This window comes from Accipiter gentilis, chromosome 29 (genome assembly GCF_929443795.1).
Source record: "Accipiter gentilis chromosome 29, bAccGen1.1, whole genome shotgun sequence".
NCBI classification, from domain to species: Eukaryota; Metazoa; Chordata; class Aves; order Accipitriformes; family Accipitridae; genus Astur; species Astur gentilis.
In genome coordinates this window covers 6129962-6145575 of record NC_064908.1, presented here as the reverse complement: position 1 = coordinate 6145575, position 15614 = coordinate 6129962, and the positions used below count along the sequence as shown (strand labels likewise).

Genomic DNA, 15614 nt, shown 5'->3' with positions numbered 1-15614 from the left:
GATGGGATCCAGCTGCCTGTAGATATCTCACTGGGGATGAGAGGACTTGCACCTAGAACTGCCTGCCCAGAGACCAGCAAACACCTTCGTTTGCTCAGATACGATTCACGCAGGTGGTTCCCCACAGCATCCCCGGGGATTGGGGGGACCTCACCATGGCCACATCATCCCCGAGGTCCTCCCCACAGGGATGACTTGGGAGTTTAGTTGGTGCATCCAACTGATCCTTTTGTAAACTCGGACAACATGAGGCTGTATCCACTGTTGCCTCCTTCTACAACTCAGAAATTTATTATCCCTGGAGCCAAAGCTGGTGAACTGCGAGATAAAAATGCTATTTCTGCCCAGGATTTCTGCAGCTGGCTCCGAGCATTTGCAGCCACTTTCTAGTTATTAAGGCTCAACTATGAAGAACTGTGTTCCTTCGGCAGAGATTTGCCTTTAATTAGCCAAGGATAAAAGGACAGGGGAAGACAACCCCACGCCTAAGCGGAAAAGGCTACACTCTCAAATGATGCGCCATCGGCATTTTTTTGCAAGGCAGGGAGCAGGTGCCTGGCAGAATAGATTTGTTCTGCTTCTCTTGCCCACCCCCCACCTTCACCTCTCGCTGGGTAAAAAACATGTCCTTGGGGCCTGATCCTGCCCTGTGCCTGTGGACCGGAGAGGCGATTGTGGGAAGGAGGTTGCGGCAGATGCGGGGGCAGCTGGTAGATTGTGCCCAGCTGATCTCTGCGGGGATGTGAGGAGCGGGATGACCTTGGCATCTCCGGCTCCCCAAAACCCTGCGCTGCTCTTGCCAGGAGCTGATTTTGGCTGCATTAAAGCAGCAGCCAAACAAACTCCCCTGGTTCTCACCAGCCCTGGGGTTTCTCTGCGAACCCCGAGGCTGCAGTGCCCGATCCCCTTTGGTCCCTACGAACTCAGCAAGTCATCCTTCAAAACCAATAACCTCCCAAAGACTCATCTGTGGAGCATCATGCAATTGTGGCTTGGATCAATGTCCCCATCTCCTGTCTGCACCCAGGGCAGCGAGCAAGCTTTGCCCCAGTGACAGCAAGCCACAGAGAGCAGGAGGGGGCAAACCTGCTGAGACTTTGGAAAATCTCCCAGACAACCTGGACCCAGATTCTCCCACCATTTTTTTAGGATAAAATGTTGAGGTTGTCTCACCATGGCTCTTTCTGCATTTCCCCAGCACAGAGAGGCACTGGGCACCATGGCATCCAAGCGGGACCTCAGCACACCAGGCTGAGAAAGGCAGCTGGGTCCTTGCCTTCCCCATGAAATGGGGGTAACATTGGAGCAAGGGGCCTAAATATTAGGGTATCTCTAAATATTTGGGTAGCGCTGGCTTTAATCCTTGGATCATGCCTCATTATTTCATCTGCGCTAATGCTTCATAGATGCAGGGCCTCAGCAGACTCAATTCTGCATCTGCATAAGCGTAGATTTATGTTTCTTTAATACACCCAGATCTTGCTCTCATTTGCCTAAAGCCCCCCTTCTCCTGCCCCATACACCGTGCCAGGGTGCAGATGAAAGCACTGCTCCCAGGAATAGGTTTTTCAACACCCAGCACAAATGCAAAGGAGGGAGAAGAAGGAGTAAGGAGAAAGTGGGAAGGAGAAAGAGGGACCTGGCCTGATTTCCAGAGCTGTGGGATAAATGTGCATCTCAGTGAGAGCTGTGCAAGAGCTGAACCTTTGCCTAGAGGTTACCTAAAGATAGGCTGCGGGGGCCCCAATTCACACGCCCACCCTTGCAAATTTTTTGCACCTAGATGCTTGGTTAAGGCTACCCCGAATCAGCGGTGCTGCTGCAGTGATGGTTCAACTCTCCATCAGCTCCCACCCGAGGCCCAGCACCCTGGGCATCCACAGAGCATCACTGGGAGGGCAGCAGCATCCGGGGCGCAGGATCATTTTCCCTTCCCTGCTCTCAGCACCTTACTTAATGGCCTCTTCGCAGCTCCGGTCTGGGAGGTGCTTTCAGAATCCAAGTGCCCACTTTGCCAAATGGAAGCAGACTCCTTAACAGGCAGCCAGGAGGGCTAAAAGTTCCCACTTGTCCCTGGGGCACATGTGATGGGCTGTAGGGGGGGGTTGAGCATCCTGAGCTTTCCAGGACAAGTAAGAGAAGTAGTGCTTTCTTGGCACTTGAATCTTTTCCTTCCCTCAATGTAAATGAGCAGGACTTTGAGGGCTTGAGCCCTTCAGCAGGAAGAGGAGCTTTTGCAAAGGCGTGCGGCTTGGTCATCCCGGCACCGAAGAGCACCACTGTGCCGCCTTGGAGGTCTCTTTAATTTATGAGCTCGGGAGTGGATCTGTGAAGGGGTTTCATGGGGTTTTGCCTGGCAGAGAGGCAACACTCAGCGAAGAAAGTGGAGGAAAGTAGGTCATTTAGCACAGGCGTAACCAGCCAGGCTGCGCTCGGCGGGGATCAGCCGCTTGCCGCAGCTGGGATGACAGGCTGGGAGCTGCTGGTCGTGGGGCCGAAAGGGCTGCCCAAGCATGGGGACGTCTCCATGTCGGACAGTATAATTCTCCCATCCCTCCCCTTGTCTCTTTGAATGGTATAAAAGCACAAGCAGCTTGGCTGGCAGGAGGATGCAACACCCCTAATGGCATCTCCCGCATCCTCCAAGCACGGCTGGGATGGTGCAGCACGCTGATAGACCAGCAATTTAAAATAATTACTGTATCTGCCTCGCAGCCTCCTCCTGCCATCTCTTTGGAGAGCCTGTGCAGAGCAGACTCTAATCTGCAAACTCCTTGTACCGCTTTGTGTTTAGATATTTATGAGCCCACAAGCCAACAGGACACAGATAAGGGAAGGGTTGGGCATCTGCTGAAGCTGGCTGGAGCTTCTCCTGGGCTTGGAAATGGGGCCAAGGAACACAAACTGGCCCAGTTTAGGGATTGCTTCCACTCACTGTTATAGCAAATACTGCGACATTTTGTTCAGGATGTATTGCTCATAAATACTTTTGTTACTTTTTGTGCACTCAAATGGTTTTCCATACTTACATGTTCAGAATTGGCTGCTCTTAAACACCTCCTCTCCTCCTAACAACATCCATCCACGGGTTCAGCCACGCATTTATGCATTTTTGCAGCCCCAATATTGAGCTAAGTTTTGCAATTTGCTGGGTCCTTGAAGACAGCTTAGCAAGCTGTGTTACAGATGGGGAAACTGAGGCACGGAATGGGACATGACATCCCCTGGGTCACACAGTGGCCTTACTGGCTCAAGTGACACTTGAACCCAAGGACTCTGACTTTGAGCCCGCACCAGGGGTTCCTCCACGACCAATATGAGGTGATTCGGGGGTGGTTGAGATGGAGGTTTAGCACTGCTGTGCTAACCCTTGGGTTACAAGGTGGTGCCACTTCCCAGAGCCAAGCAGGACCAACCCATGCCATGGGAGAAGAAGGATCCCTTCTCCTTACGTTTTACTCTCCATCCCATGAGTGTAGAGTAGGTGGCCTTCCTTGGCTCTACCCTGCAAGAAGGGAAGCCCAGAGCAGCGGTGTTGCCTGTGAAAGCCACCAGGCAAACCCAGAAACACAAGTACCGAGTGCCCCCAACCCCTTCCCCGCCCTTAGCTGCCCCAAGACACTTATAGGAGAGGAGAAGACAAAACAGCAGGAGAAAATACTGCTACAATTGCTCCCTGGGGATGGACCAAACAAACCATTCCTCTGCAAGAGGAGCCAATGCTGTCCCAGGGGAGTCCATTCCCGTTCCCGGCCAGAGATCCTACATCTCTGGAGACATGAGGTTTGTAGCCCCACAGAGGACGTGCTACTAGCCCTGTCCCTGCCACTAGGACTGTCCCTGCCTGTTTGCTTCTCCCTCTTCCAAGAGGGATCACCAGCTTAATAAAATACCCGTTGAGTGCCTGCAAGCTTTCCCCAGAGCAGGTTTATCCCCCAGCACCACCCGTTCCCCATTATCTGCTCAGACATGGCCAATATCCAAGTTGGTGGAGTGGGGAACAATGGGGTATGTGGCTTTGACCCCGGCTCCAGCCCCTTCCCCTCCACCTGTGTTGCTTCTGGAGTTTTTTTGGAGTAAATCCCATGGGGGATCCCGAACACACCATGCGGTGTGTCCATCCCCGCCGGTGCCCACCACCAAGACCCATCAGCTCCTCCCAGGGGGTTTCCCCCTCCAACAGCCCCTCCAGACCAGCTGATGGTGGAGCACAAACTGATTTTTCCATGGTTCAGGCTGTTTCCTTCTTGTCTCACAGAAGGTTTAGATATACAGAAAAAAATACCCAGCCTACCAAAAATATAGTTGCTTACCTTTTTCTTCCCCACCCTCCACAGAACTGATATCAAGATAACTCCTCAATAATATACATATTTATTTTCTCTTAGTTAGTGCCGATATTTACAAAAATCGTGATAATCTGTGAAGAATAAATTATATACACTCATGATAAACCAGACAGCAAATGCTCATTTGGAATATGTATGTACACAGATCTGTATACCTATATACAACGGTCAGCCTTATTGACTCGGGTGCCTCTCAGCCTGTAGATCCACCCGACCCCCAGGACACCCCCGCATTGTCAATAAGAGCAGTAACGTCTATACACACTGTGCAATTCAGATACAGCTGGTGTCTAAAGTTTTGTCTAGCAAACGCATGGTTAAATGACTTGAAATTCCCACGAGTCCTCCTTTAACAGTTTATAGGCCTCTCTCCATTCCTGGTCCCATTTCTCCCGTAACCATGGAAACAAAAGGTTCAGCTCCAGCATCCTTAGGATGAGTCCTTCTTGGATTTCCTCTTCCTATTGATTCGCTCGAATTAGGCACCACACACAGGGTTGATCCAATACCCATTTTTTCCCCTTGTGCTTCAGCGTATGACATTGGAGGACAAGAGCGCAGTCTCAAGCAATGAGGGAGCAAGTGCAAATGGATAATTACAGTCTTATAGGCAACAGAATAATAATTAAAAAAAAAAAAAAAAAACAAAAAACAAAACAAAATACAACCAAAACAAAAAACAAGCTCCAAAACTCCAAAAGACCAACCCAGGCTCAGGACAGCCAGGCAGGGCTGGGAAGGGGACGTGGTCCCCACGGGGGTTTAAACACACATATGGACCTTGTGATGAGGCCATGGTTACATGATGTCCAGCAGCTCCTACAAGCCAAATTGTTCCCCCCGTTAGAGGAAGAACACTGATAAGGAATTTATCTTTCATCACATACAACTGGTCTGGGGGATCTCCTCCCCGGGTGTAAATCAGTGTTGTGCTTTCAGGGGTGATTTACACCGCTGGAGGCTGGTTCCTCTCCCCCCATGATAGGATGCGGCAGGATCAGAACACCCATTTCTGAGAAGGGGGGATGAAATTTGGGCAGCCAAATGTAGTAACATCATGGGGAGACCGAGGCTGTGGGGTGCCGTTCACACAGGACCTGGGGAAGGGCAGTGCTTTGGCCAGAGACAGAATAGTGGCCCCTGCATGATGGGGGGGACTCTTGTCTCCCCTTGGGGCTCGGGGCAGCAGCTGTCCCCAACAGGAGGGACCAAGGGATGCACTAGATGCAGAGGAGGTCAGACACTGCCAGGGGTGCAAGGAAGAAGCCACAGCCTTTTTTTTGGGTGCAAAATGAAGTGGTTTGGGGCCTACTCCTTCTTTCTTCACTCCTCAGCCCCTTTCACCCTAGCAGCATGCTGACAAGTTCCCACTGAGAGAAGAAAACCCTGGGATCCCTCCCCATGGATGTAGAACTTGAGAAAAACCCACCCTGGCTCCAAAACAGGGAGATGCTTCTTGCCACCACCATGGGACCAAAAGCCAACATGATTCAAGGGACTTAAAAGCCATTACCAAAAAAAAAACCCAAACCAACAAACAACTGAGAAACCCCACCCAGTGTGGCATAGCACTTGCAATCGCAAACAAATCCCTTCAACTTCTGCTTGGCTTTCCCTGCACAGTCACAGAAACAGTCGTGACGGGCTCAAGCCGGGGATTCAGGATCGAGAGCAGAGAATGTTGCAAAGCTGCCAGTTTGCTGAGGGATGCACAGAGCCAAATGACACCAGCCCCTCAGGATGCTCCCACTTCCAAGGCCAGATCGGGATTTCCTTCTTCACTTGACCCCATCCCTAAGTGTATTTCAAGCTCTGGAAAAGCTAAAAGACTTTGGCAGCAATTTCAAGGGCTGACCCAGGAATTATCTGATAACAAAGCAAGGCCCTTCCTGAAATACCTCCTCCTCCTCTGTCTTTTTCTCTCCTTCTGTGTATTTATGCACAAATATGCCCATATTTATACACCCACGTGCTATACTCTCATAATGCCAATCTAGAGATCTCTTTCTTTGTCTAGCTCAGCATTCAAACCTGTAGGACTTTGACACAAAACTTAGCTGCAAGGATTAGTTTTCCCAATAAAACACATTGACCCATAAAGATGATTTTTTCCTAGCAGCCCTAATCACTTGGTGGTGTCCAGCCAGTATATGAGCCACACCCCATTGCCCTTAGCAGAGATTTTGGAAGGTATTAAAGTGCTGATGGGTTGCTTGCAGGCTTGGGCATGTGGTTGGGTGTTGGAAGACAACCCGCACTGTAATCACCACTTTCCATCTCTCCAAAACCATGGCACAAAAGATAAACCTAAAATACACGTATTGTCTCCTCTGGGTGCCAACCCAGGAGCTCCTCTGCAGACCAGAGAGTTTCAGTCCTCCATCCCACCCCTGCAGAGAGGCAAACATCTCCATGGGAGGAGGAGAGGAACCAGACCACCTACATTAGGTGGCCCGATGAAATTTAACGTAGACTGTGGGACCCTTCCTTTCCCCGGTCCCTAATTTAGCATCCTCAGTCTGAGCCACTTTGCAGCTCATTTTTGCACTATTTCAGAGTCAAGGGGAGTTTTGGATGCTCAGCATCTCTGCAGAAACAGGCCCAGAATCTCTCAAATCAAATTCCTCAAGAAAAAAAAATAAATCACAGTCTCCTCCTGAAAAACTGGTTCAAGATCACATCAGTGAGTCAGAAGCAAAGCTAGAAATAGCACTAGAGCTCCGACCTGCAGGCACAAATCCCATTAAAAGCTATAGGGGAACCATTTCTCTGTGCGGGGGAGAAACCTGGACCCTTCTGTTTTGTGCAGCCTGACGGATCGCTTCCAGCCACGGCCCCCACAGACCTTTTTTGCCCTGAGCCAAACATCCAAGCGCTTTTCCTGGTGTTTTCCCTATTTCCCAAACACAGTGCCAAGGGCAGCCCAGAGATGCTCTCCCACCAGGGCTTGTTTTCCCCAGGAACTTCTGCCTGGGTCAATTCAAGAGGTGCAGGAGCCGTCCTAAGGAAGGAACTGGTGGTGCTGGCCTCTGCCATGGGAATAGATGCCAGCTCACATTGGTGACAACAGGAAGAACGTGGCCTCTTGCTCTTTGGTCCTGTCCATCCCTGTGATGCAGCCCTAAGACAGCCAGGAACCCCCAGCTTGGTGTGTGGGTTTGGGTGTGTCTGATCCTGCTCATGGACCCGCTCTCACCTCCTGCCCAGCCTTGGAAAGCCCACGGGGACACTGTGCCCAAAACACCTCTCCCAAAAAGCCCATGCTCTTCCTCCTTACCAAACCACAACGGCACTCACACTCCCAGGATGCACCCAATACTTTGGCAAACACTCCCCCAAAATCATCCGAAGTCCACAGGCCTTAAACAACCGGGCACTTTGCAAAGTCTCATTGAGTGCCAGCATCCTCCCCAAAAACCTGCAGCAACCTACCCTCGGCACTTTCCCACACACCAGGGATGGGATCGCCCAGTGCTAGTGGCACCCATGGGTCGGTGGGCAGCATCCCAGTGCATCAGGCAGCTACCCCATGCAAGCTCACATCCCCGTGGACCCACCATGAGCCAGATCAATGGAAGCTGGCTGGCTGATCCTCCTGGGAATCATGCCCAAGGCAGCGACTCACGCCAGCCCCATCCCATTCGACAGGAGGAGCTTCAGGAGCAGAGATTTATTGCTTTCGGTTGAGTTGCTTCTTTTCGTGTGTGTTTAAGGTGTTAATGGGTTTCAAGGGGCTCCCATTTCAGAGCTGCAGCAGCAAAGAGGGAGGAGAAGGCTCCTAATATAATGAGACGTAAGTAAAGACAGGCCGGGGGCCCCATGCTGTGTGGTGCTGAGCACCTTTGAGACCCAGCGCATTGATGCTGCTGGTCCTCTGCACCAAGCAGAAGCCAGGACTCTTGTGCACTAACCATGGACACTTGGTATTAATTATAGCCAGGCCTGAATCAAGCAATCAATAAAATAAAAATGAGGAGTGATTCCCCCTGGCTGAGTGGAGCCACATCAGCATGAGAGATGGATCCGGCCCTAAAGCAGCATTTTGAACCATTGCTGTAGAATACGCTAGCACCGTTTGTTTTATTGTTATTAGTATGGTTTTCCTCTCTGAACTCAGGAAGGTTCTGATTGACCTCCCCCGCACACTCTGCAATGGGGTTCCCTCCTTGTGACCAAACTTCACCGCAGCGGTACAGCACTGGTTGTGCCCAAATTCAGCCCAAATTCACCCCAACTCAACAGGCTGCTAAACCCCATCCCGCACCCCAGGGAAACTTTGCTCGACCACAATCTTGGAAGAGGTTTGCATCCTTCTTCCTCACCTGGCAGAGGAACAGAGCACCCGTCCCCATGGATTGTCAGCAATGGGGGGAAAATCACAAAGAAATACAGACGGGGGCGGGGAAAGCAGGCGAGATCCCCCTGGACCGACAGCTCCCACTGATCCCCAAATAACACTGGGGATGAAGACGAAGCAGAAACAACCTCAGGGTCTCTGCATCTCAACTCACCCCTCCTAAAAACCCTGGAAGAGGGCAAAGCAAAGGTTCAGAGGCGCCAGCTCGGATCCAGCCCACCCTCAGCATGTGCCCTCTCCACCATAAGGGAATAAACGGCCAGCCCTGAGGCTCTACATGGTTGAAAAGGAGTTTTCCAGCCCAAAACGCACCCTTCCCTGGTGATCCCATGGGCACCACAGGACAGGTCATCCTGCTCCAGCCCATGTCCCACCACCCCAGCACCCCTGAGCTGGGAAGCCCCTGATGCCCCAAGTGCTCACATTTGCTGAGGATTTGGCCCTATAGTCGCTCTCTAAATATCTATACACACACACACGATAATTATATGGGAAACGGCTGAAAATTGCTGAACAAACAAGTCAGGAGAGCCAGTACCTGCTATTCCACCTGCTCCTTGTGCCCTCTCTGATCCACCGTGGTTTCTGATCATGGCACCAAGATTAATGACTAATTACTCGCCCCATAATGAGTGCAGGTGTTTAACTTTCAGCTCACCTTCCCTCGCTTGCGTTAGTTGGCTCTTGTATCTGGATGCTCGGACACTCAGGCTTTGCCTTATTATCTATCAAACTGTTGTCAGCACATGCCTTCCCCATCCAGTTTTTAAATATAATGGAGATTTTTTAACTCCCATGAATCTCCTTCGAGCCACCGGAGAATCTATAAACACTATAAACATGAATACTGTATAGTCTACTAAGAAAATATATATTTGTGTGTGTATTAAATATTCAGATTCATGCAACAAATATCCATGCAGCTGTACTGTATTACTGGTTAAATTTCACTGCAGTATAAATATATTATAGGCCACAGCATAGTTGCTCCAGTTTTATATATAGATATAAAAAAAGATGCTTTTTCCAACTCATTTTCAATGTGTCAGTGGAGGTGTCTTTGGTGATCCTGGAAATATTGGTGATGGAAGTGTCATCTAAATAAATAAATAAAATCCAAACGCTTGATTTATTTACTCATCCCTCCCGATGCCTAGCATAGAAAATTTAAGACTTAATAAATAATGTGTCGTCATACTAATTATCCCTCCCCTGGGCCTCACACTGGCATACTGCAGTGGCTGAAACTATTGCAGCATGCAGCATTTTCAGTTATGAAACATGAGCCTGGGCAATGCGTTCGCACTTGGCATTCCCGGGGCGGAAACTCGAGCCTTCAAGCAATTCGGACACACGACTGCATCTTCCCTTCATTAATCTCTGCCTGACCTTTCCCAGCCGTTCCCCACGCCTGGAAGCTGGCTGTCACCCAGCTCCATGGGACAGGGACAGGCGTTCATGGTACCCTGGGATGGCCCAGAGCTGCCCCCCGCATCCCCATCCCATTGCTCGAAATGCCCAACCGTTCCATATCTTTGGAAACCCACAAGCCTGGGATGGGAGAAGGGAAAGAAAATGGTTTGTTGTTGTTGGTTTTTTTTGCACGAATGCTTATTCGGTGTGGAAATCAAAGGTTAAAAGTCACTTACACAGCTATTGCTTCCCATGCAGAACCAAATATACACCGTAGAAAATACTGTATTAACTACAATGCAGAGCAGCACTCAATATCTGCAATTGTTCCACTTCAGCTTTAAATATGTTACTAGATTTTAGCGACTAGACATCGGTTAGCATTTTGGTGATATTCACATAGTTTGTGTTAGCTAGGGTGCAATTGGCTGTCTTCAAGTTCTCCTCCCTAAAATCCTCATTGCTATTGTTTACGCCTTCCTGAATCTCCATATAATCAGACTTACTAATCGTAGAGGCACTTCTGCTTTTCTTTAGGTCAGGGGAAGAGGGGATCTTTGGGCAGCTGGTTACTTGCAAATATTGAGCCTGCTCCTCTCCCTCCGTCTCCCGGTGGTAGAAGTAATTGAAGTTAGACACTATGACGGGCACCGGTAAGGCAATCGTTAATACGCCAGCGATAGCACACAAGGAACCCACTATTTTCCCCCCGATGGTCGTGGGGACCATGTCTCCGTAGCCAACAGTCGTCATGGAAACCACGGCCCACCAGAAGGCATCAGGGATGCTCGGGAACTGGGACTCACTCTCGTCGGCCTCGGCAAAGTAGACGGCGCTGGAGAAGAGGATGACGCCGATGAAGAGGAAAAATATCAAGAGGCCCAGCTCCCGCATGCTGGCCTTGAGAGTCTGCCCCAGGATCTGCAGCCCCTTGGAGTGTCGGGAGAGTTTGAAGATCCTGAAGACCCGCACCAAGCGGATGACTCGAAGGATGGCCAAGGACATGGCTTGCTGGCCTTGCTGACCATCCTCCGGCTTCTCGGCCAGCTCCGTCCCTAAGGTGATGAAATAGGGAATGATGGCTACGATGTCTATAATGTTCATGATGTTGGTAAAAAAACCAGCCTTGCTGGGGCAGGCGAAAAACCTCACCAAGAACTCGAAGGAGAACCAGATGATGCAAAGTGTCTCCACGATGAAGAAGGGGTCTGTGAAAGAGGTGGACTGCTGGTACCCCATGCTGCTGTTGGAGTAGGGGGGATGGCTCAGCCCGCTGCCATGCATGTCTTCATTCTCATCCCGAAAAATGGGCAAAGTTTCCAGGCAAAAGCTGACGATGGAGATTAAAATCACCATGACGGAGACAATAGCTATAATCCTGGCAGGGCCTGAGCTCTCGGGGTACTCAAAGAGCAACCACACTTGTCTCTGAAACTCATTCTCAGGCAAGGGTCTTTCCTCTTCTTTGATGTAGCCTTCATCCTCCCGAAACATCTCCATCGCTTCTTCCCCCAGTTCATAGAAACGAATCTCTTCCGAGAAGATATCTAAGGGCACATTAACTGGCCTCCGCAACCTCCCACCAGACTGGTAATAGTACAAAATCGCATCGAAGCTTGGTCTGTTCCGGTCAAAGAAATACTCATTCCGGAGCGGGTCAAAATATCTCATTCTCTTTTTAGGATCCCCTAGTAAGGTCTCTGGAAACTGGGCTAGTGTCTTGAGCTGTGTCTCAAAGCGCAGACCCGAAATATTAATGACCACCCTCTCACAGCATTCATGGTCGGTCTCAGGGTTATACGTGTCCTGCGGGTGACCGGGAAGAGCTGCAGCTTCGTCTGCAGGATCTCCAGTAGCAACTGTCATATTGGGCTTTAAAAGAAATCCTTATGCTAAACTCTTCCCAGTGCCCGGTGGTGGGATCGGATTCAGGGCAGGGCTACTATCCTGCAGAAGGACAGGTACGTAGGTTTGGAAGTGTCTCATGAAAAGGCGAAGGGATGATAAAAAAAAAGAGAAAATAAAAAAAAAAAAAAAGAAAATTGCCCCTGCTGAGAAAGAGAGAGATGAAATAAAGTTGGGGGAGGAGAGCAGCTCCCTTCACTAGCATGTCTATCCTCTTCCTCAGGGGGGTTAATTCGCCTTCTCTGGGACAGAGTTCAAAAACTCCCATCTAAACCCATTAGGTGGAAGAGAGAAAACACCTGAGGAACTGTCACCTATTCAAAATCAGCATGGAAAAAACTGGCATTGGCAAACCAGAACTTTTTTTTTGCTAACAATAAAAATTCCAATTAAAAAAAAAATTAGAGGGAGGAAGGGAAGAGAAAGGAAGGAAGAAAAATAACCCCATCCAGCCCTAAAGTGGCGAGGGGACCCCGTGGGGTGCCGGGGAGAGGCAGACCAGGTTCAGCTCATTTCTAGGCATGCAGCTAAGGGTTAACATTTAACCGTGCAATCTCAGGCAATCTACCCTCTAGGAAAGCTCTAACTTCAGTTTTAAGTTCGACACCTTCCCGATCCTCCTGCCCTGGCCATAAAGCGGCAAGGCGACATGCTGCCCTCCCTGCCTGCAGCCAACCGGGCAAGCTTTGCGGCTGCCTGAATTTGGAGCCGCCGATGCCGATGCAAGCTGCCCCGCGGACCACTGCAGTCCCCCTCCTCGACCACTGGTGTCCCGGCTCCTGTCATTCTCTGCAAACCACCATGGCACACAGAAAACAAATCACATTACCTGGAGAAGCCAAATCTTAGTGTCTCTTAGTAACACCGATTATCTGACCCTGGGGAAATCCTAGAGAGAAATACAGGCTTCCAAGATCCCCATAATTTCCTCTCTCTTCAAAGTTAAAAATAATGGTGAGTCATCGTAGAAAAAGGAGAAGGGACATAAAAGGGGTTAGATTCCCAGATGGTGGAAGTCAGGTCTTGTAATGGTTTGGACTGGAGAGAGAGAGAAAGAGAGACAGAGAGACAGAGAGACAGAGTCTTCTCGGTAGCTGTTGCAGATCTGCACTTCAGGGCAGATGAGCGTCTGTCTGATGCCTTCGGTACGACGGTGAAAAGATGCTAAGCTCAGCAAAACCCGATGTCCCCAGTGTCCTCGGGAGGTGTGGCATCGCCTGGAAAAAACACCAAGAAGGTAGCAAGCTGCTGGGGGCTCGAAAGGAGCATCTGCAAAGCCCCGGCTCCTCCAGGCACCCCCTTTTTCCTCCCCGTGAGCTGTTTGCCCGCTGCCTGGCCAACCTGCACTGCAACACGAGAGGAGGGCGAGAGTGCGCTAGCGGCAAGGCGGAAAAAACCAGAGCCCCATCTCCCTCCGCTCTCGCTCAACGCCACGGCGTGCAGCAGGGCCGGGCTGCCCGTGGGAGCTGGTGCCAGGCGGAGGAGAGGGGAGGGGGGGGGAACAACGACGCAGCCCCCCTCAGCCGCTGAGGCTCTGCAAAGCCACCGTGGGTTCCCACCACCGCCGAGCAGCCGGGAGTCGGTGGTACCCACGGGGTGCAGCACCCACACGCCATCGCATCGCATTCCCGGGTGATTTGGGAGGCTCTGGCTTCATCCGTGAGACTGACCCCCCCCATCGGTCCCTGTCTGTCGTTGTCGTCCCCCCCCTAAAGGCCACCTGCCCCCCTAGAAAGCCCCGAGGAGCCCCAAGCATCGTGGGCCCGACCATGGGAACCCACGCGACCTGCACCCACCCTCCCCATCCTCTGAAAAGCCAACCCCCTGACCGACCCACCCCCCCCAGGGGAATTCAACTCCGGTGGGCAAAATTTCTCATGGGGATGTTGAGGCTCTGGTCCCCGGTCGATGCCGAGTCGGCAGCATCCCTGCTCCTAACGAGCGCTCATTTTACATCATCCCGCACTGCCTCACACCATGGAGATGCTCAACCCAGAGAGGTCCAACCAACCTCTCATTTTTTCTTTATTTTTTTTCCCTCCCAAAGAAAAAAAAAAAAAACAAACAAACCAAAAAACCTCTAACCTCCCTTCTTCAGCTCCAACTCCACTTGTCTACTTTGAGCCAGGATTACAGAACCGGGTAGGGGAGGCAGGTGGAAAATAACCCCGTGGTCCCAACCTCCTTGGCAAAGATTTCAGCCGTCTCCAGGCCATTTATGCCTGTTGGTTCCTCTCCTCATCACCCGGGGTGCAGATATTGCCGCAGATCCCTCTTTTCTTGGAAATTTCCCTTTTCCGTGCAACCCTCCTCTCCCTTCTCCTTATGCACTAGAAAAAATAGTACAACCCTGACAAGGCTTGCAGCATTCAACCGCTTCGCTTAACCCTTTTCTGCCAGGCCCAGAGGAGAGGAGGTTGCATCTGTCCCAGTTTTTCTCCTTTTCCTGCATTTTCTCCCCACCGCTCACTCCCCAGCGACTCGCTCAGGAGTTCGGCTTGATTTGACCTTCCCTGCCTCGTCCGAGCATCACACTAAAATGCTACAAACACCATCTTTCTGCTGCTGCAAAAAATATCTGGCAGCCACAACCCCCCATTTCACCAAAAATCAACCAACCTTGATTTATTTTTTTCTGAATACAGTTTTTCTCTTGCCTGTAAACTCTCTCCTCCCCTTTCTCCCTTCCCCAAACACCCCAGGTTTGTTTAATAGCACAGAAATTTACTTATTTTTTTTAACATGTTGATTTTTATTTGGCGTGAGGTCTAGGCTCCTTTGTCTGAGTCCAAACCCAAGCAGTGGTGTTTGGTGCTTATCAGAGATGGTTATGGCATCATCTGAGTTGACATCACACATCCCAACACTCAGTTTCTCCTACTTTCTCCCCATCGCATGCTTTCCTGGCAAAAAACACCCTCCCATCCAAGCATCTTTGGGGTTAATTCATGCAAATTTGGGGGTTGGGGGGGAGCATGGAGGAGGTGAAGATTTGCCCAGAGACCCTCAATTTTCTCCCTGCCTGCACAGACCACTGCAGGCAGGAGCCATGCCTGTATTTCAGAGGGGCGAGATTTCAGGTTGCACGCCTCGAGGACAAGGTCGTGTTTGCAAATTAAACCACGAATCCCTCCATTTGCACAGTTTATGGTCAGGCTGTATTTAAGCAGGGCAGTGGTGGGGAGAGGGGGGGAAAGGATGTAAGGTGAGGGGGGAGAGAAAAAGGCACCAACTTACAATTGGCTCTGCAGTCAGGCATGCGGCGAATGCACAAGCAGCCGCTCTGCTCCGCGCCGCTGCCGGCACCTCTCACCTACGGCCCCCAAAACTCGTACCCCGGTAGTCAACCTCCAAAGGCAGCAGAGCTTCTCCATGAATATTCATAAGATTAATATGAGCATCTTCCCCCCCCCCCCGCCCCCCCGCCTCCCTCCTCCCAAGCAAGAGACCTAGATTTCAACCACTGGGAAATAATCATATCCCTGGATACGTGATGCTGCTTTACCGTGCGGCTCTGATCCATACCATATTCTTGGTAATAGCCTGGATCTGCTTGGGGAGATCTGGGGGGTGGAGAACCACCAGCTCTG

General features: G+C 50.7%; 1 protein-coding gene across 5 annotated transcripts in view; it reads right to left on the bottom strand.

Moving 5' to 3' along the window:
- The window catches only part of LOC126052234 (potassium voltage-gated channel subfamily A member 2), a 358553-nt gene extending 343177 nt beyond the window's left edge, over positions 1-15376 (bottom strand). Inside the window, exons 1-4 of one of the 5 annotated variants that reach the window (XM_049832650.1) lie at positions 15262-15353; positions 14110-14354; positions 12854-13241; positions 5891-12170 (exon numbers count right to left, since the gene is read on the bottom strand). In XM_049832650.1, coding sequence (XP_049688607.1) covers positions 10486-11985 — 1500 coding nt within the window. In that variant the 5' untranslated portion in view covers positions 11986-12170; positions 12854-13241; positions 14110-14354; positions 15262-15353 and the 3' untranslated portion in view covers positions 5891-10485. Of the gene's footprint in view, positions 1-5890; positions 13242-14109; positions 14355-15261 lie in introns of those variants that run through there. The other 4 variants (XR_007509985.1, XM_049832649.1, XM_049832652.1 and 1 more) reach the window with 4 other exon arrangements.
- Between the last annotated feature and the right edge of the window lie 238 nt (positions 15377-15614).